Raw genomic sequence first — 16,902 nt, 5'->3', positions numbered from 1 at the left:
CCTCCCCTCCCCTACCCTTCCCTTCCCTTCATCACTTCGCCTTATTTACTGAGCTTTCATCACTTCGCCTTATTTACTGAGCTTTCATCACTTTCATCACTTCACCTTATTTATTGAGCACTTGGCAAACACTGGGCTGGGTCCTGGGTGGATTTCAGATTCTCACGTGATACGGTGCCTGCCCTTGAGGGAGTTCCCTCACCATCCTGGTTACCCATCTCTGAATTCGTTATCGAAGGTTAAAGTTCCTCCTAAATGAATGCTAAAGTTCTTCCTAAATGAACGCTGAATTCCAGAGACAGTCTAGCCAATGCCAAGCACAGTAGAGCCATTGCCACTCTCCCATCTGGAGACTTGACATTCATAATGTAGCCTAAGATTACATTCGATTTTTTAGCAGCCGTGTCAGACTCAAGCTCATATTGAGTCCATGGTCAACTAAAACCTCGAGATCTTTTTCACATCAATTGCTATCGTGCCAGGTCTACCCCATTCTGCACTTGTGTAATTGATTTTTTTAACCTAAACATAGGGCATTCCATTTATCCCTGCTGAATTTCATCTTGTTGGTTTGGCTTCTTAATTCTACCCGATTAAGGTCATGAGGATGTCTTCTATATCATCATCCAACTGTTTTGTTTTTTTTTTTTCAAAAGAGTTATTTTCCTTGAAAACACAGGAAAGCCATGTGGCCCACCGATGGAGACTTTCTTCCAGCTGCTCTAAGTGAATGAATGCTTTAGGAGCTACTGAGCCCAACGAGCCATCAATCGTTTTCCTTTTCTTCATCTTGTCCATAATGCTAGGAAGGAGATTCTTTGTCAAATGTTAACATTCACTACATCCACAGAATTTCCTTAATAAATCAATTTTTAAAATCCAGTTTACATTATGAGCAAACTGAGTGCCTGCTATGTACAACACATGGCAGGGCTGTTTTACAAACATAAATAGGACACAGTCCTTGACCTCAAGAAACTTACAATCTGATAGGGAGGTAGCCGTACACATCATTATACAAGCAGAATGTGATGAATGCTCTGATCAAGGCATGAAGTCATATGATGAACGAAAAAAACAAAGGAGCAATTGCTTCCAGTCAGGGCAACTAGGGAAGTGTTTATAAGGAAGGTATTTAATCTAAGTGTTGAAATCGGGTCAATATGCCACAACTTATTTTTGTGAGTGCATGTAAGCTCTGGAGTAACACCACTGTTTTTTCTTTTTTCTTTTCTATTATTATTATTATTTTTTTTTTTGAGATGGAGTCTCACCCTGTTGTTCAGGCTGCAGTGCAGTGGTGCAATCTCCGCTCACTGCAACCTCTGCCTCTTAGGTTCAAGCAATTCTCCTGCCTCAGCCTCCTGAGAAGCTGGGATTACAGGCACGTGCCACCACACCCAGCTAATTTTTGTATTTTTAGTAGAGATGGGGTTTCAAGAAATGTTGGCCAGGTTGGTCTCGAACACCTGACCTTGTTGTGATCTGCCTGCTTTGGCCTCCCAAAGTGCTGGGATTACAGGTGTGAGCCGCCACGACAGCCCCATCATTTTCTTTTCTATTGCTCATAAATTAACTATATAATAATTTCTTTTGAAAGATTTCCAGAGCCTGATCATGAATTTGTGATTCTGAGTGTCATTTACGTGTGTACCTCTCCCCGCTTTTCTGACAGGCAGGATGGCATTGGGCTTCTCACTGCCTCACCCTTTCTTTGTGACATCTCAGGGATTATCAACAGCAGTTTTAGGGTCCTATCTGGACCTAGGAAAGTTCACTGGAATGGCCAGAGGTTACCTGCCTTGCCCCCTCCCTGACCAGGGCACCAGTGTTCCTACTGTAGGCCTCATTTTGAAGATTCTTTCCTTTGGTGAAGACAAAGGCAAGCTGAGGGCTGAGAAGATCTGCCTTCTCTCTCAATATTATATCCTCTTCCCAAGGACTGAGCTAAAACCTGCCTTTCTTTTCTTTCCTTCTCCAAACACGGCAACGAGGCCCTTTTTTGTTGTCTCAGCGTGTTCCGAGCTTTTGCCTTCCTGACAGGCTTGCGCTCCTCTCATATCCATCCTTGGGTATGACCCCCCCATCTGTTGTGTGTCCTGTATAGGAGGGAAAAAAATGATTTTTATGCTCATAAGTGCAATATATGCTCATTGGGAAATACTTGGAAGAGATAGTACATTTTTTGAAAATCACTCACAATGTCATCACCAGGAGATAACCACTGTTGAATTTGGTATATTTTCACAGTCTCTTTCTTTTTTGTGTATATATAATTTTTAATCAAAAATTGAATGATACCCTATAAGCAGCTTCGTGTCTTGCTGTTTTCACCTAACATTACATAGGACCATTTTCACATATCATTAAATATTCTTTGAAAACACGATTTTTTAATGGCTGCATAATCTTCCGCTGTTCGATGTACATGTCCTTTTAAAATCTGGGCTCATCATATTTTAAAGCTTATCTGTGTGCAACAGTGATTTTCCTTAAATGTTCTTCTCTTTTTACCCCTCCCCCACTCCCACCCCCTTTATGCTGTCAGGTTGATTATTTGAGCTTATAGAAGCAGAATTTCATTCTTAGAGCACCCCGTCCTCGTGGAATTATGGTCTCGTTTAGAACCTCTTGCCATGGAATCCCAGGCCATGTCTTTCCCCCAGCATGGGGCATTTTGCTCTCTTCAATTCAGATTCTGCCCAGTGCCCCCTTCCTGAGCTACTGTCAACTCTAGACAGGCTTGCTTTCTCCCTGGATCCGCAGCATTTCTCTGGCATCAATTTTTCTTTCTTGGTCAGAATTAAGTGGCCTGCACTAAAGGGCTCTGGGCTAGGAACCTCAGTTCCCATTCTTATGACAACTAGCTATGTAACATGGGAAAATGACCTAACTTCTCTGAGCCTGGCTTTGCTTTTTGTCTTAATTTTAAATATGGAAGAGGGAATCCAATTAAATTTTCATGATATTTTCCAGCTGTAGAACGGACACCAAATTCAGAGTAGCAGTTTCCTCTATTGCTTCTTCTTCCTTCTAAAAGGTAAAATGTTGAGCATAGCAAGTTAAGAATTGATTGGTCTTTGCTTTTGGAATCCTTGTCAACAAATCAGCCAACATTTATGATCACCTCTAAATGACGTTTACAAAGATGAAAACTATGGGGCCCCTGCCTTCAAAATTCACAGTTCAGAGGCGAAAACAAACATTAAAAAATAACTATGATACGTAGAGATTCTAAATATGGCTCTGCTGCTTATTGGCTGTCATAAGTTGTTCTGGGTAAATTACCTAATCTCTCTCTCCTTCAGTTTCTCCAGGTTAGGAGCTTAGCTGCCAGAGGCATGTTGCAGGGGTTGAGTTTCGGCTCATCCGTGAGGTGTGTAACCTTGGGAAAGTTCCGTAATCTCTGCACTTTCATTTCCCCATCTACAAAATGGGGACAATAATGGCAACTTCCTACTTAAGTTGTTGTGAAAATTAAGTGAGTTAAAATATGTAACATTGTCAGAGGAGTGCCTGATATATTCAAAGCACTTAATAAATGTTAGTTGCTGTTATTGTAAGGATTAAATCAGTGCATGCGCATTAAGCATAGTGTCTGATAACCAAATAGAAACTGATCTGTTTTAGTTATTATTAGTACTGTTTCTACAATGGAGGTTTGGTTAGATGGCTGTTGGAATACAGAGAAAGGAGAAATTAATGGTGAGGGAGGAGCTAACAGCCCTCTTGTATATGTCTGAGGAAACTCAATCCAGAAAAGCTCAGGAGATTTATAGCAAGTGGCCAACAAAACTAGGATTTCAACCCAGGGGATGTTACTTCTGGTCCAGCATTGTGTTAGGGTCGCTAGTACAGTTAGTGTCCCTAGAGGCTGGTGGGTGTGAATGGGTACAGCAAGCCCGAGGTCAGGCAGGCAGGGAGCCATCCCAGCCTCTCCTCATTCATGAACTCACAGTTCAAGAAGCTGGGCTTGGTTAAGTACGGCAGGTGGTTTTCCAGGCTAGAAAGCTGGGCAGAACCTGGTCTTACTCTTTGCCAAGGTTTGGGCCAGGTTTCCAAAGGCTCCTTCATGCCCACTTTTTTTTTTTTTTTTTTTTCAGACAGGTCTTGCTCTGTCTCCCAGGCTGGAGTGCAGTGGCATGATCTTGGTTCACTGCAGCTTCCACCCCCCCACCCCAGGTTCAAGCGATCCCCCCACCTCAGCCTCCTGAGTAGCTGGGACCACAGGCATGTGCCACTATGCCCAGCTGATTTTTGTATTTTTAGTAGCGATGGGATTTCACCAAGTTGGCCAGGCTGGTCTCGAACTCCTGAGTGCAAGCGATCTACACGCCTTGGCCTCTCAAAGTGCTGGGATTACAGCCATGAGCCATTGCACCCAGCTCACTTTATGTCCACCTCTTGAGCTTGGCTTGAGAACTGTGGCCAGGCCAGACTCACTGATGTCCATTTTAAATATGGGAGGCAATAGGGCGCATCATCCATCTCCCTGGACAAGCAGTGTCACCATAGCTCTCTCCCCAGCCCAGCTCTCTGGAGCCCCTTCCCTCCTCTTTCCTTTTTCCTATCTATTCCTTCATCACTTCTCATCCCACTTCCCCCTCATCCTCTCTTCCTCCCTCCCAGCTCCTATCTCCCTACCTCTCTCTTCATTCTGGAACACTCCTTCTTTTTCTATCCTCCTCCACTCTCCCTTGTGACCCGCATCCCCCAGTCCATCAATCTTCCCTCCTCTCTCAGTCTGGACAGCACCTGACCTCTGCAGAGCCACCCCATTCCTCAGCTCCCAAACCTCACTCCCTATTTCCAGTTGGACCTCCACCTCCCTGGTCCTGCTGTGCCGCCGTGGGGGTGGGGCTGGGGCTGCACAGGCGGGCTGCCCTGAATGACAAGCGGGGATATTGATCGCGTTCTGAACTCAGCCCAGCCGATAGAAGGTAATTAATGACTCCATTTACCTCACTACCAAGGAGAACAATTGAGTTTGAAACTGCAACAACTGGCAGCTGGGGAGACTGGGGGACAGCCTGGGGGTGAACCCCTCAGAGGCAGGAGTAATGTGTGGAGTAGCTAGGCAGAGAGACCACCGTCCGGGCAGAGGCTACCATCAGAACGGGCAGAGCCCCCATCCCCAGCACAGCTGGCCCCTGAGCCCCACTGCTTCTCCAGCCCTTGAGGTCTGAGACCCATCACCCACTGTTCCCTTTGTCTCCACACTTTTCTCTTTTCTTCCCATATCACTTCTTTTTTTGAGATGGAGTTTCGCTGTTGTTGCCCAGGCTGGAGTACAATGGTGCGATCTTGACTCACAGCAACCTCCGCCTCCCGGGTTCAAGCAATTCTTCTGCCTCAGCCTCCCAAGTAGCTGGGATTGCAGGCATGTGCCACCATGCCTTGCTAATTTTGTATTTTTAGTAGAGACGGGGTTTCTCCTTGTTGGTCAGACTGGTCTCGAACTCCTGACCTCAGGTGATCTGCCCACCTTGGCCTCACAAAGTGCTGGGATTACAGGGGTGAGCCACTGCACCCAGATCCCATATCACTTTTTGAGGTCATTTTCTGCCTGCGGATGAAGACTCACTTTCCCCAAGACTGCTTCTTGCCAGCCGTGCAATCTTGCACATATCTTGAACTCTCCCTGAGTTTGTTTCCTCGTTTGTAAAACTGCACTAATAGTATCACTTTTGCAGTTGTTCTGCGAAGACTGTGGATGATGTGTATAAGATACCTTGAGCCTTCCCAGAACATAGTAAGTGCTCAATAAATGATGATGGATCCTTGACAGAGAAGGCAAACGTGGCAGAGTGGAGAAGGCTTCGGAGTCTGACATCCCTGAGTTCACATCCAGGCTCTGCTGCTTCCTAAGCTGTGCAGTGTTGACAAATAATTTTGCCTATCTGAGACTATGTCCTTCTCTGGAAAATGAGAGTAATGATAAGTACCTCATAAAGTTCGAAGAGGTTGATAACTGTAGTGAAAGCCCTAATATTATCACTTTCTCCATAGACAGATATTTGTACTTGAGCTTAGAAAACTGAGTTAGTGTATTGTTTGCTATACTTAAATTCTTCTCAAATACCGCATCTTGCTTCCTGGGATTTGATGGGCAACCCCATTCATACATCCTGATTTTGTAGACTTTGATGAGCCTTGGTGCTTTCTGACCAACAAAATGACATCATTTCATTTTCTTTTTCTTTTTCTTTCTTTTTTTTTTTTTTTGAGGCAGGGTCTCATTCTGTTGTCCAGGCTGAGTGCAGCGGCACTTTCTTGGCTCACTGCAGCCTTGAGCTCCCAGGCTCAAGCAATACTCCTGCCTCAGCCTCCCAAGTAGCTGAAACCATAGGTGCACACAACCATGCCCAGCTAATTTTTTATTTTTGTAGAGATGAGGTCTCACTATGTTGCCCAGGCTGGTCTCAAACTCCTGGACACAAGCAATCCTCCAGCGTCAGCCTCCCAAAGTGCTGGGATTACAGGCATGAGCCACCATGCTGGCCCATTGTTTCACTTTATCTATTACCACCCCCCTCCAAGTGTCTCTTGTCCCTTGCAGTGACCCTTCTGTCCCTAGCCCTGTCCCCAAGACAGTGTTCAGGGAGTGTCTCCCTCTTCAAGCTGCTGAGACCCCACTGGACAACTCCATTCATGACTGGCCCTGGCATGGGGTGAGAGGCGTGAGATAGGGCCCTACTCCAGGGCCACCAGGAATAGATGGAGAGTGAGCAGCAGGGCTGAATGAATGAGGAGATGAGATCTTTTGGTTGAGAAGTAAAGACATTTTTAATAATGATTCTACAAGTAGCACACACTCATTGCACAAGGCCTAGATGATATGGAAAACCTTAGATGAAAAGAAAATAAAAATTGCCTGTGATCAGGAAATAACCACTGTCACCATGCCGGCAGCTCTCCCTCCAGTCAAGTTGATCATTAGTTATGTAGTTCTCTCCGTCTGCCTGAAGACTAGGGTCCTGCTGCCATTAGCCCCATACTCTGGGCCCTGGCTGGCCAGGCAGCCGCTCTGTCCATCCATTCAGTCCACAGCTGTCAGGGCACCTGCCCTGTGCCAAGCTCCCCAGCAAATGTCCCCTTGAGCCAGTCACTTGTCCTCACTTCACTTCACCTGCACCTCATTTGTTCTGAGCCTCAGTTTCCTCTCCAATAAAAAGGAATTAGAATTCCTACCTACCTTGGAGAGTGGTTGGGAAGCCCATATAACCTAAGGTCTTTGAAGACCTTTTGTTAAATGCTAAGCAAATATGAAGCAGTCAGAGGAGAAGACAATATGAGAATTGTCATCCTTGAAAGAATAATCTATGTCAAAGTTTTGACTCAGCAGTTTATTTAATTGAATTAATTTATTTACATAGTATCCATGTTTCAAAAAGGACTTGTGGCAGCTCACTCCCTTGAGGGTGCTCATGCCACAGTGGACAGAGCACCTGGAATGGCCCCAGTCCTGGGAGTCCTATTCGTCAGTTGTGTGACCTCAGAAAAGTCACTGCCCACCCCTGCTAGTTATGGTAACATGAAATTTGGACCCAACATCCCCTCATCATCTGGGCACAGTCTGCATTCAGTCAGCACATGTGCCACAGGCTGTAGCCTCTATTTGGGGAAGGTGCCAGGTAGAGAACTAGTGATGGCGAGAGGGAGGCTGTGCCCTGGATACAGCCAAATGGCCTTCAACTGGGCCCACTGTGTTTGGCACCCAGGCTGCACAGTGAAATGATTTAAAGGGCAGGCTCTGTACTCAGACAGACCCAGATTCAAATCTGGCTGTCATTTACTAGCTGCACGGCCTTTGACAAGCTACTTACCCTCTCTTTGCCTCAGCTTCCTTATCTTTAAAATGGGTATCATAGTACTTCCCTCACAGGGTTGTCGGAAGGATTAAATGAGCTCTGTAAATTACAGTAAGGGCTTGTAATCAGTTCTTGATACTTGTGAGCTGCTACGGAATGGGAGCTGGGCAGGGGGCAGACGGTGAATGAGGCTGAACCCTCCCTCTATGGAGACTGACTAGCACAGGGTCCCTTCCTTGCTGTGTGTGGTCTGATTAAATCCACAGCCACCACATTTTCTAGCTCTGAGCTAAAAATGTGACCTGAGAGTGGGGAAGAATACTGGAAATCAGAATTGCTCCTGAAAGCCCAGGACATCTGGCCAGCAGCCTCCCGCCCTCTTGGCGTGGGGAGTCCAAATCTAGATGCATTCTCCAGGCCCTGACCTTAAGCAGCCTCTGCCACCTGCTTTGGACGGCAGCTCGGCAGCCCCAGGGTTAAGTTCTACTGCTCACCAGGAACACAGTGTTCTCTGTCCGTTGTTAGAGGCACCAGAGATGGGCACAATGAGTTGAGGCATGATGTTCATTTCAAGTTCGTTTTTGTGTTGCTGAGAGTAGGAAAGGCCTGTGGGTCAGAGCTGATGCTGTTAGAGGCTAACAGGCAGTGGGGGTGGCACATCTTCTGCTAGCCAGGGATGTGAAGGGCTTGCCTGAGGAGATACTGGGTGTCTTGGGGTGCCAGGCCAGTCAGGTGGCCCGTCCCAAAACCTTCCGCCAGAGGTATGGCTTTGAATGCCACCCAGGAGAGTCTGAGGACATACTCTGGGCCATTCCTGACACTGGAGCTGCAGAAATGCATGAGTCACGGTCCCTGCCCACAAGGTGCTTGCAGACTGGCTGCTGGGCATGGGGGCAAGGGGGCTGCTGTGCAGGGGATCTTCTTTGAAATGGATGGTGTCTAATCACTCACGCGCTTCCCTTCCCTGCTCACTAGATTCAGATCATCTTCTGCTTCCTAGAAACCCAAATTAAGATTGCCTTCTACTTCCACCTGTTTCATCCCAGCTCTGCCAGACAGCCCTTCAACAGCTGTGCCTAACAGTGGCCTCTTCCTTCCCCCTTTCCTTCCCCTCTGAGACTTTGCCCTTAGAAAGTCCCATGCTGAGCTCTCTCCTCATCTTCCCGGGAGGACCCTCCAAGTGGTCAGCACTGTCTTCCTTCTTTCCTTTTTTACTCTTCCTCCTGTCCTCTCCTTTTCCTCCTCCTCTTCTTCCTTTGCAAAGCCACCCCCATCCAGGCGCTGGGCACCAGGTAGCAGGACACCCACCTTCAGCGAGAGCAGAGCCAGCTGGTTTTATTCCTGCAGTAAGTGTCCTCGTCCCAGCCAGAGCTTCCGGCTTCTGGTGCGGAAGCTTCTTCCCTTCCTTCCCCTCCTTCTTTCTGCTCTTCTGTGCCTCTGGGCTGCCAACTTCCCTGAGCTTCTCCTCCTTGGACCTTCTGATCCAGGGCTTCTCCCAACCTTCTTTCCTCATTCCCTTCCTGCCCTCTCTCCTTGCCTTTATTTCTCCCTTCCTTCCATAGCTGATGGAAGGATACCACCCCCTCCTCTGGAAAAAGCCGGTGAAAGCCTATGGGACATGTGGTGGATTTGGGGAGCTGGCTGTCTGTCTCCCACCAGTAACGCCGCTGACCTCTCCCCGGCCCTGCAGCTCACCTCCCTGCTCCCCATAAGTTTCTTTATGCTCCTTCATCATTCATCATGACTGCTGCCTTCCCTCTCCTGCAGGAGTTCCCGCAAGCCTCCTCCAGCCTCTCTAGGGGGCGGGGGTTCTCTCCATGCTTCCATCACACCACTTTGTTTTCCTTCTCCTCTAGCACCTTCTTTCTCCTCCCCACTTCCCTGTCCTCTGCTTCCCTGCCTCCCACTGCCACCTCTTCCAGTAGCAGGCTGCCTTAGCTTTTGCCTCCCCTCCCTCCCCCTTCCCCTCTGTTGTAACCTGTCTTACCACCAGGGCCTGAGTATACAAAAAAATAAATAAATAAAAAGGTCAGTGAGTGGAGGGAGCAGCAATAACCCCTAAAACAGTACTATCAGTGGAACATGATTGATCAATTGAATTCCATAGCGGCTGAAAAATGTGGGATTAAGTAGTGTATTATACGCACAATGAGTTGAGGCATGATGTTCATTTCAAGTTCATTTCGCCGGCCTCTGCCACCAGATCAGGCAATCAATAGGGGCAGCAGATATCATATATCACCTCTCTGCGGGCTGGGGAGAGAGCACCATAATCTCTCGCAAATTTAGAGTGACAGATTTGTCAAGATCTGAAGGGCCCCTGAATAAATGAAGGCAAAGAGACTCCTCCAGCCAGTGACCTGAGGACAAAGCTTCAGTTCAGCCCCTACACACACACACACACACACACACACACACACACGCACGGTGAGCCAAGCCACACACAGACAGGCATATACACAAATCTACACAGAGTCGTGTGGGGAATCCTGCCACACACGCACACATATGGACATAATGTGTGAACACACGTTCACAAATACATACACCCCCTCTGCCCCTGCAATAATCATATATGAAGACACTTGATGCCTCCCTCAGCCCTGACAGCTGGGTTTCCCCAAAAGGTAGGAGGCCTCTAGGAAGGGAGAAATAGACATAATGGGACATGCAAATAGCTACAGGGAATGAAATGAGGATGATGGCACATCCCGAAAAAAGAAGCAGGCACAGGAAAAACAGAGTATGTGACCTCACAGTCCCCATGCAATCACACATAGACACACACATCCTTGCAGAAAGCTTCTCATTCTCAACACACATAGACCCTTGTTTATCTGGAGGTTTATTTATATATGAGTGCATATATATGGAATACTCACACAAAAGGGAAACATAAATTTACCACACTTCAACTTTCGACTCATATGTTGATGCATATATCCCATAAGACTGAAATGATTCCAGAGGCTTACACAGAAAAAAGACACAACCATCAAGTTTTGTGTCCATGGGAACAAATACCATTGAGGCTGCCTCTGTCTGTCTTCATCAGATGTGGTCCTGGTCTTGATCTCTGTCCTTCTCTCCCTCTCTTTCTCTCTTTTCCTCTTTCTTTCTCTCTCTGTCTCTCTCTCTCTGTCTCTCTCTCCCTCTCTCTCTCTCTCNGGCCTGCTTGCTTTTAACATGAGGTGAAATGATCGTTGGGCATTTTTCCTGGAGGATATGTTGTGCATTACTTGAGTGCACATATATATACATACATACACACACATTTTTCCTGGAGGATTTGTTGTGCATTACTTGAGCGCACGCACACACACACACACTTTCTTTGCTTTCCCACCCTCTCCAGAATAGATATGGAGGAAGATGGGAGGTCACATTAGGAAAGCAGAGCAGACCCCACGCTCCGTCTGGGAGGCCAGCGAGGGAGGATGGCTGCAGGCTGAGTTAATCAATATGTAATATTTTCTATGGTCTCCTGAATGATACTGTACGGTGTTACTGTATATAATGCAATATTGATTATATCATATTGTATAATCACCTATAAACTGATATATATAACAGTCCCAGAGGAAAACCCTTGGGCTTCCAGCATGGGCTGGCCTCAGGCCCAAGGATCCTCAGCTGGTCTTGGGCTGAGGGAAGCCCAGAAGTGACCAAGCTGGTATGGGGTTTGGGGAGAACCTTACTTTGGGCCAGGAGAGTTGCAAGGTGTGGGTTCAGGGAGAGGCTGCAGAGCAGGTGCATTGCCTACTGTACACCTTGAAAACTTTAAGGAACCAATGCTGGGAGACTGGGATAGGGGAGGGGTGAGAACACCTGGGGAAAGGGGACCTGAAGACAGGATTGGCCTGCAGCCTTGGGGCAGCAGGCACCAGTGCGACAAAACTCTGCTCCCTCCGGAGACCTGCAGGAGGAAGCAGGTGACCAAGAAGCCAGCTCCTGTAGGAGGCCTGAGCCGGCTCCAGGTCAGAGACAGAGGCCAAGAAGGTGGCGGGAGCACAGCGGCATCTGGGGGCCCTTCTGTGGGCTCTGCCCAAGCGGGAGCTTTGCTGCTCTAGCAACACCTCTTTCCTCCCGCTTGGCTTCCCCCCGGCCTCAGTCCTGGCCCAACCCAAACAGAGGGCCTCAGCTCTGCTTCAGAGCCCCTCCTCCCTGGGATGAAGTTAATTACTTCACCCAGTCTCCAGGTTACACTCAGCCTTGGAAATTTGATGGTTTTCAACCCTTGGAATCAGTGGAACTGAAACTCATCTCCGAGCCAAGTTCAATTCTCCACAGGCTCAGTAATGCCAGTCTGAGACATCCAGCTTCTTTCTTCTTCAGGCTGGCCCTGGCTTGGGGGCAGGGGGTGGCTCAGGGAGGCATGTCCTGGGGAGCTGGCCCCCAGGACCCACCCTGGCTCCACCTCTGCCTAATCCTTCCCGACCCCACAGTGTGACTGCTCCATCTCTTCCCAGGTCCTCAGATCTTTCTCTTCCCTGAGCTTCCTCAGCCACATCTCTGAGGCAGGGCCACCCTCCTGTGTCAGCCCTGCTGGCCTAGGGGAATGAGAGTAAGAGGTCCCATAGGGATGCAGAGCTCCATGGCCCAGAACCAGGTGGCCACCCCTTTGCCCTGCACTGTTCCTGTGCCTCTGCTGGTCCGGCGCTAATGCCCCGAGTGTCCATGTGTCCTCCAGATGTGTCTGAGGGCTCAGTCCCCAATGGAGATTCCCAGAGTGGTGTGGACAGTTTGCGGAAGCACTTGCGAGCGGACACCTTCACCCAGCAGCAGCTGGAAGCTTTGGATCGGGTCTTTGAGCGTCCTTCCTATCCTGACGTCTTCCAGGCATCAGAGCACATCAAATCAGAACAGGTGAGGAGGGAGCTTACTGCTTGCAGAAGTAGAAAGGAGACCGGCAGAGCAAGGCCTCTCAAGAACTTGTTCACCAAACACCACGTGCACAGCCAGCATTGTATGTGTTACACAAGTGTGCTCATTGTGTGTGCAGTGTGAACAGGCTCACACGAGACAGTATGGTATCATTAAGACAAATCATTATGGTCTGTATACAGTAATTCGAAATGATGAGTTCTGGGTGTGAGAGTATGGCCCTGGAGAAATCTCTGTTCAGAGCCTCAATTTCCCCATTTATAGAATGGAGGGCTTAGATGTAGCATTTGTCAAGTCCCTTCTAGCTCTGCCTTTCCGTGGTTCTGGCATGGAGTACTCAGGAACGTCCTCTTACTGTGTCCCTTGCCCACACCCCCTAAGGGTCCCACAGAAAGTCTATGCTGGTCTGTGGAGCTCTCCTTGCCCAGTGTCAGGAGAGCCTGCCTGTGCCTGCCTCCTGCTCCCCAAGCCAGCCATTCAATGGAACCCTAGGCAGGCTGGCAGATTACCACTTACACCCAGCACTTTCTGCTTACACCTAGCAGCCCAGAACACACAGCACAGGACACAGCATACAACACACCAGTAAAACACATGACGCAGAAACCACCTCCAGACTTTTCCATGTGCTGGCGTGCATATGCCCACACACCACCATCCACCTGTTCCCCTTTCCCATAGCCCATAGTACTCGCTAGCCCCGATAGCCACATGGAGCCACTGGGTGTGCGCTGCGCCCAGATCACCAGCCCAGTATACCTCTAGCACACGCCTGCACCCACATATGCTGCTGGGTGGAGCCCCTGGCACACCCGCTCAAACACAGGGGCACACTCCCATCCCTCCCACACATGCAGCCCAGGCCAGGCCCACAGTCACAACACGGCGTCGCTGTGCTTGCACGCCTGCACGCGCACACACACATGCACATCCGTGCAGCCCCACAGGCATCGCACGACACAGTTCCACTCTAAGACTCCAACAGCTCCCAGCCACTCGCCTTTCTCCCCGCCTGTCCTTTTATCCCATAAGCTGTTTGTCTTCATAAAACAAAAATCAAAAGTCTTTTTAAGGTGCCCTGAGCCATAAACCAACAAAGGAGGAGCCGGCCGAGGCGGGCGGCTCGGTGCACCCTCCCCGAGTCCCCGGCTGTATTACAATGAATAACCTTTATTTACTTTCATTAGACTATTAAACACCAGCACAGTCATTTTTCCCCCTGAAACTCGGAGCAGGGCCCATAAAGCAAATCCGAAGCCTAATTGAGTTCATTTTAATTTCTCTCCGATCACAGCGAATTACTCTGGTGATAAATCAGGGGGCAGCTTCACCCCCAGTAGAAGGCCTAATTTGCAGCTAATTACAAAACTGATTTCTACAGGAAGATCAATACGAGAAGGAATTGGAAATGACGAGGCAATCCCGTCCAGCCATGGAGGGGAGGGGGTCCTCTGGGGGGGCCAGGAAGCGGAAGGGAAAAAAACAGACCCGAAAGAGCAGAAAATCAGTTTTAATTTAACGTAATATTAATCAGAGCAACTTTTCCTGCTTTGTGCAGGCTCCTGGTCTGCCCAGCTCTGGGGTCTGGCTTGGCGGTGGCTGCAATAAAAAGGCAATTACCCGAGTGTTTCGGGCAGGACACCCTTTCAGAGTCAATGACTGGCCCCCTCCTACCCTTCTGTTAGCCATGTGGACTCTCCCCCTCCCCAATTTCATACCCCAGTGCACAGGCAGAGAGCAAGGGGCCCATGGGGCTGTCATTGTTTGTTTTTTAAAAAAGGGGCACCCGTACCCGATCAGCCAGCAGTGCCAGGCTGGAGGCCCCACTAGGTCCTTCCCCTGGCTACTGGCTCTGCCATCATGTCATGGTTCCCTCTCCTCCCCAAGGCTCCTCGACATCCCGTGCCTCTCAACAAGGGGATCCCCACTCCTACACCCTACCTTCCTGCTTAGGCAGGAGATGCTACACCGAGGCAGGGTGCTGGCATAACAGCCCAAAATGGTAAAGGGCACTGCGTCTCCAGCTTCACCAAGTCAGGTCTGCTCCTACCAGCACAAAACCTGCCATCATCCGCCAAGCCCCCGCCATCTCCCCTCCCTCTGCCCCACCATCTCTTTCTACCCCATCTGGGAGGACTCCCCGTTCCTCCTCCCCATCTGCACACCGAGCCCTTTCTCTGTGTATGCATCAATAGAGAGCTGTCACTTTTCTCTCTCCTCCCAGGGGAACGAGTACTCCCTCCCAGCCCTGACCCCTGGGCTTGATGAAGTCAAGTCGAGTCTATCTGCATCCACCAACCCTGAGCTGGGCAGTAACGTGTCAGGCACGCAGACATACCCTGTTGTGACCGGTAAGGGGGTTTCCAGGAGGGTGGGGGCACTGCGTTCAGTGGGGCGTGTCTCAGCCCATGCCATCTGGGGCCCAGTGTGATGGGCAGGTTCCCCACCATGATATTTGCAGAGAGAATGAGGCTCCTAAAATCAGGGTCCTTCCTGAACAGGTGTGTGCAGATGTGGGGAGAAAAAAACGGGTCAGGGTGTCTGTGGGCTCCAACCTGGAAAGGAAAGGCTGATGCTAGGAGGGACTGCTGCCAGTTCTTCCTCCTGTCCTTTGTCTCTCCCTCTGCCTGTTTTTCTTCCCTCTCCCAAGTTGCCCAGAATCATGAGCCTCCTGTTAGGACATCTGCAGAAGGCAAATAGGCCAGGCTGGTCAGAGTGGAGCTTGGGTACCCAGTGTCCAGCCTCCAACATGTGTGTCCCCAAGGCTCCTGGGGGACCTGCTTCCCACTTCCTCCAGGCAGCACGGGTGACCATGGCTTTGGGCTTGAGGGCATGGCACTCAGCTCTGTAGAGTTTCAGATGAGTACAACTATTCCAGCCTTCCTCTTGCTTCCCAGGGAAGTCACTGACACTAAGGTGTGATTTCAAGGCCAGGTAGGATCAGGCTTGGCCTACAGTCAAATGCAGGGCTAGCGGCGCATGACCAGGAGTCCCTACAGATGAAGAGTAGCGGGGCAGCTAGTTTGGAAGGGGAGGTGGGGTCCAGGGAAGGTAGCAGAGCTCCAGGCTATGGAAGGCGGTGCCACTGCAGAAGGGTTTCCAGGCCAGGAGAGTGCCCAAGTGGGAGAGACACACATTGAGGTGTTATTAAAATTCACCTAATTATTCTGGAGACACTAAAGCCAATGTGCCGTTTGTTCCTTGGGAGACAGGATGATTGAGAAGGATCTCGGTGGGGATTGGGAGACACTGAGGCGTTACCTGCCGAGCGAGGCAAGCGGAGGCGGGCTGGGGACCCGGCAGCCCAGCTGCACAGCCAGCGGCAAACGCAGGGAACAGGCGCAGCCACTCTAGGACTGGGCCCTGGTTCTGCCGGGGAGCTGGTCTGAGTGTGGCTGCCCTTGAGCCTGAGCTGGGCTACCAGTGGCCACCCAGCCTCTAGCTGGGGGCTTAGGAGATCCCCAGCAGCTTTCCCAGCCTCTCCCTAAGGGGCTGTACTGGTACAACTGTTTCCAGCCTAGACGGAGTAGAGCTCTTTGGCTAGGGAGTCAGGTCGAGTTCTGGAAGTGCTGGAGACCTGGACTGGGCTTTCCAGAGTGACAACCTTAGCTGGGTTAGCTGGGTCAGGACATAGCCCATGACCGAATGGCCCTCGGTATGAGCCATCCTTCGCCCAGCTGGGAAGCTCTCTGACCTGCTAGGTATTCTGACTCGAGGCAGAGAGGTGGCCCAGGCCAGGCCACCTTTCTCCTGACCTGCTCGGAAGTACAGCGGTCACTTCCCAAAGATGGCCACTCCAGGCCCTGGTAAAAGAGAACCCGGGAGACTTCTCTAACCCCATCTGTGCTGCCCCGTGCTGCTCAGGCCACAGTCCAGAAGGTGAGGACTTCCTGGGATGGAGATACGGATCTTCAGGGTAGGGCTCCTGCCGCAGGAGACCCAGGGGCTGGTGCAGAGAAGAGCCTCCACCTTGAGCAACCCCCACTCGCCTCCCCCCCATGGCCCTGGAACAGTCCCAGCTCAGCCTGGGAACATCTCCGGCTGATCCATCTGGATCCAAGTGTGAGAAAAGTTCATTTCAGACCCAGCTTGACATTCCCAGGTGGCAAGTTAGCACTAACATCTCAATCTGTATGCGACATTTCAATCAAGCGAGGAGTAACAAAAGCAGAACCATTAACATTCGGAGCTGTTCACCAGTGGTAAT

General features: G+C 49.8%; 1 protein-coding gene across 5 annotated transcripts in view; it reads left to right on the top strand.

Moving 5' to 3' along the window:
- Positions 1–16,902, top strand: part of PAX2 (paired box 2) — an 84,063-nt gene that overhangs the window by 48,952 nt on the left and 18,209 nt on the right. For all 5 annotated transcript variants that reach the window (XM_037739526.1, XM_017531238.2, XM_037739528.1 and 2 more), the window contains exons 6-7: positions 12,502–12,677; positions 14,920–15,046. In XM_037739526.1, the coding sequence (XP_037595454.1) occupies positions 12,502–12,677; positions 14,920–15,046 (303 nt within the window). The remainder of the gene's footprint in view (positions 1–12,501; positions 12,678–14,919; positions 15,047–16,902) is intronic.

This window comes from Cebus imitator, unplaced genomic scaffold, assembly GCF_001604975.1.
Source record: "Cebus imitator isolate Cc_AM_T3 unplaced genomic scaffold, Cebus_imitator-1.0 Scaffold71, whole genome shotgun sequence".
Classification (NCBI taxonomy): Eukaryota; Metazoa; Chordata; class Mammalia; order Primates; family Cebidae; genus Cebus; species Cebus imitator.
The sequence above is the reverse complement of the archived record's forward strand: the minus strand, read 5'-3'. Positions and strand labels throughout refer to the sequence as shown.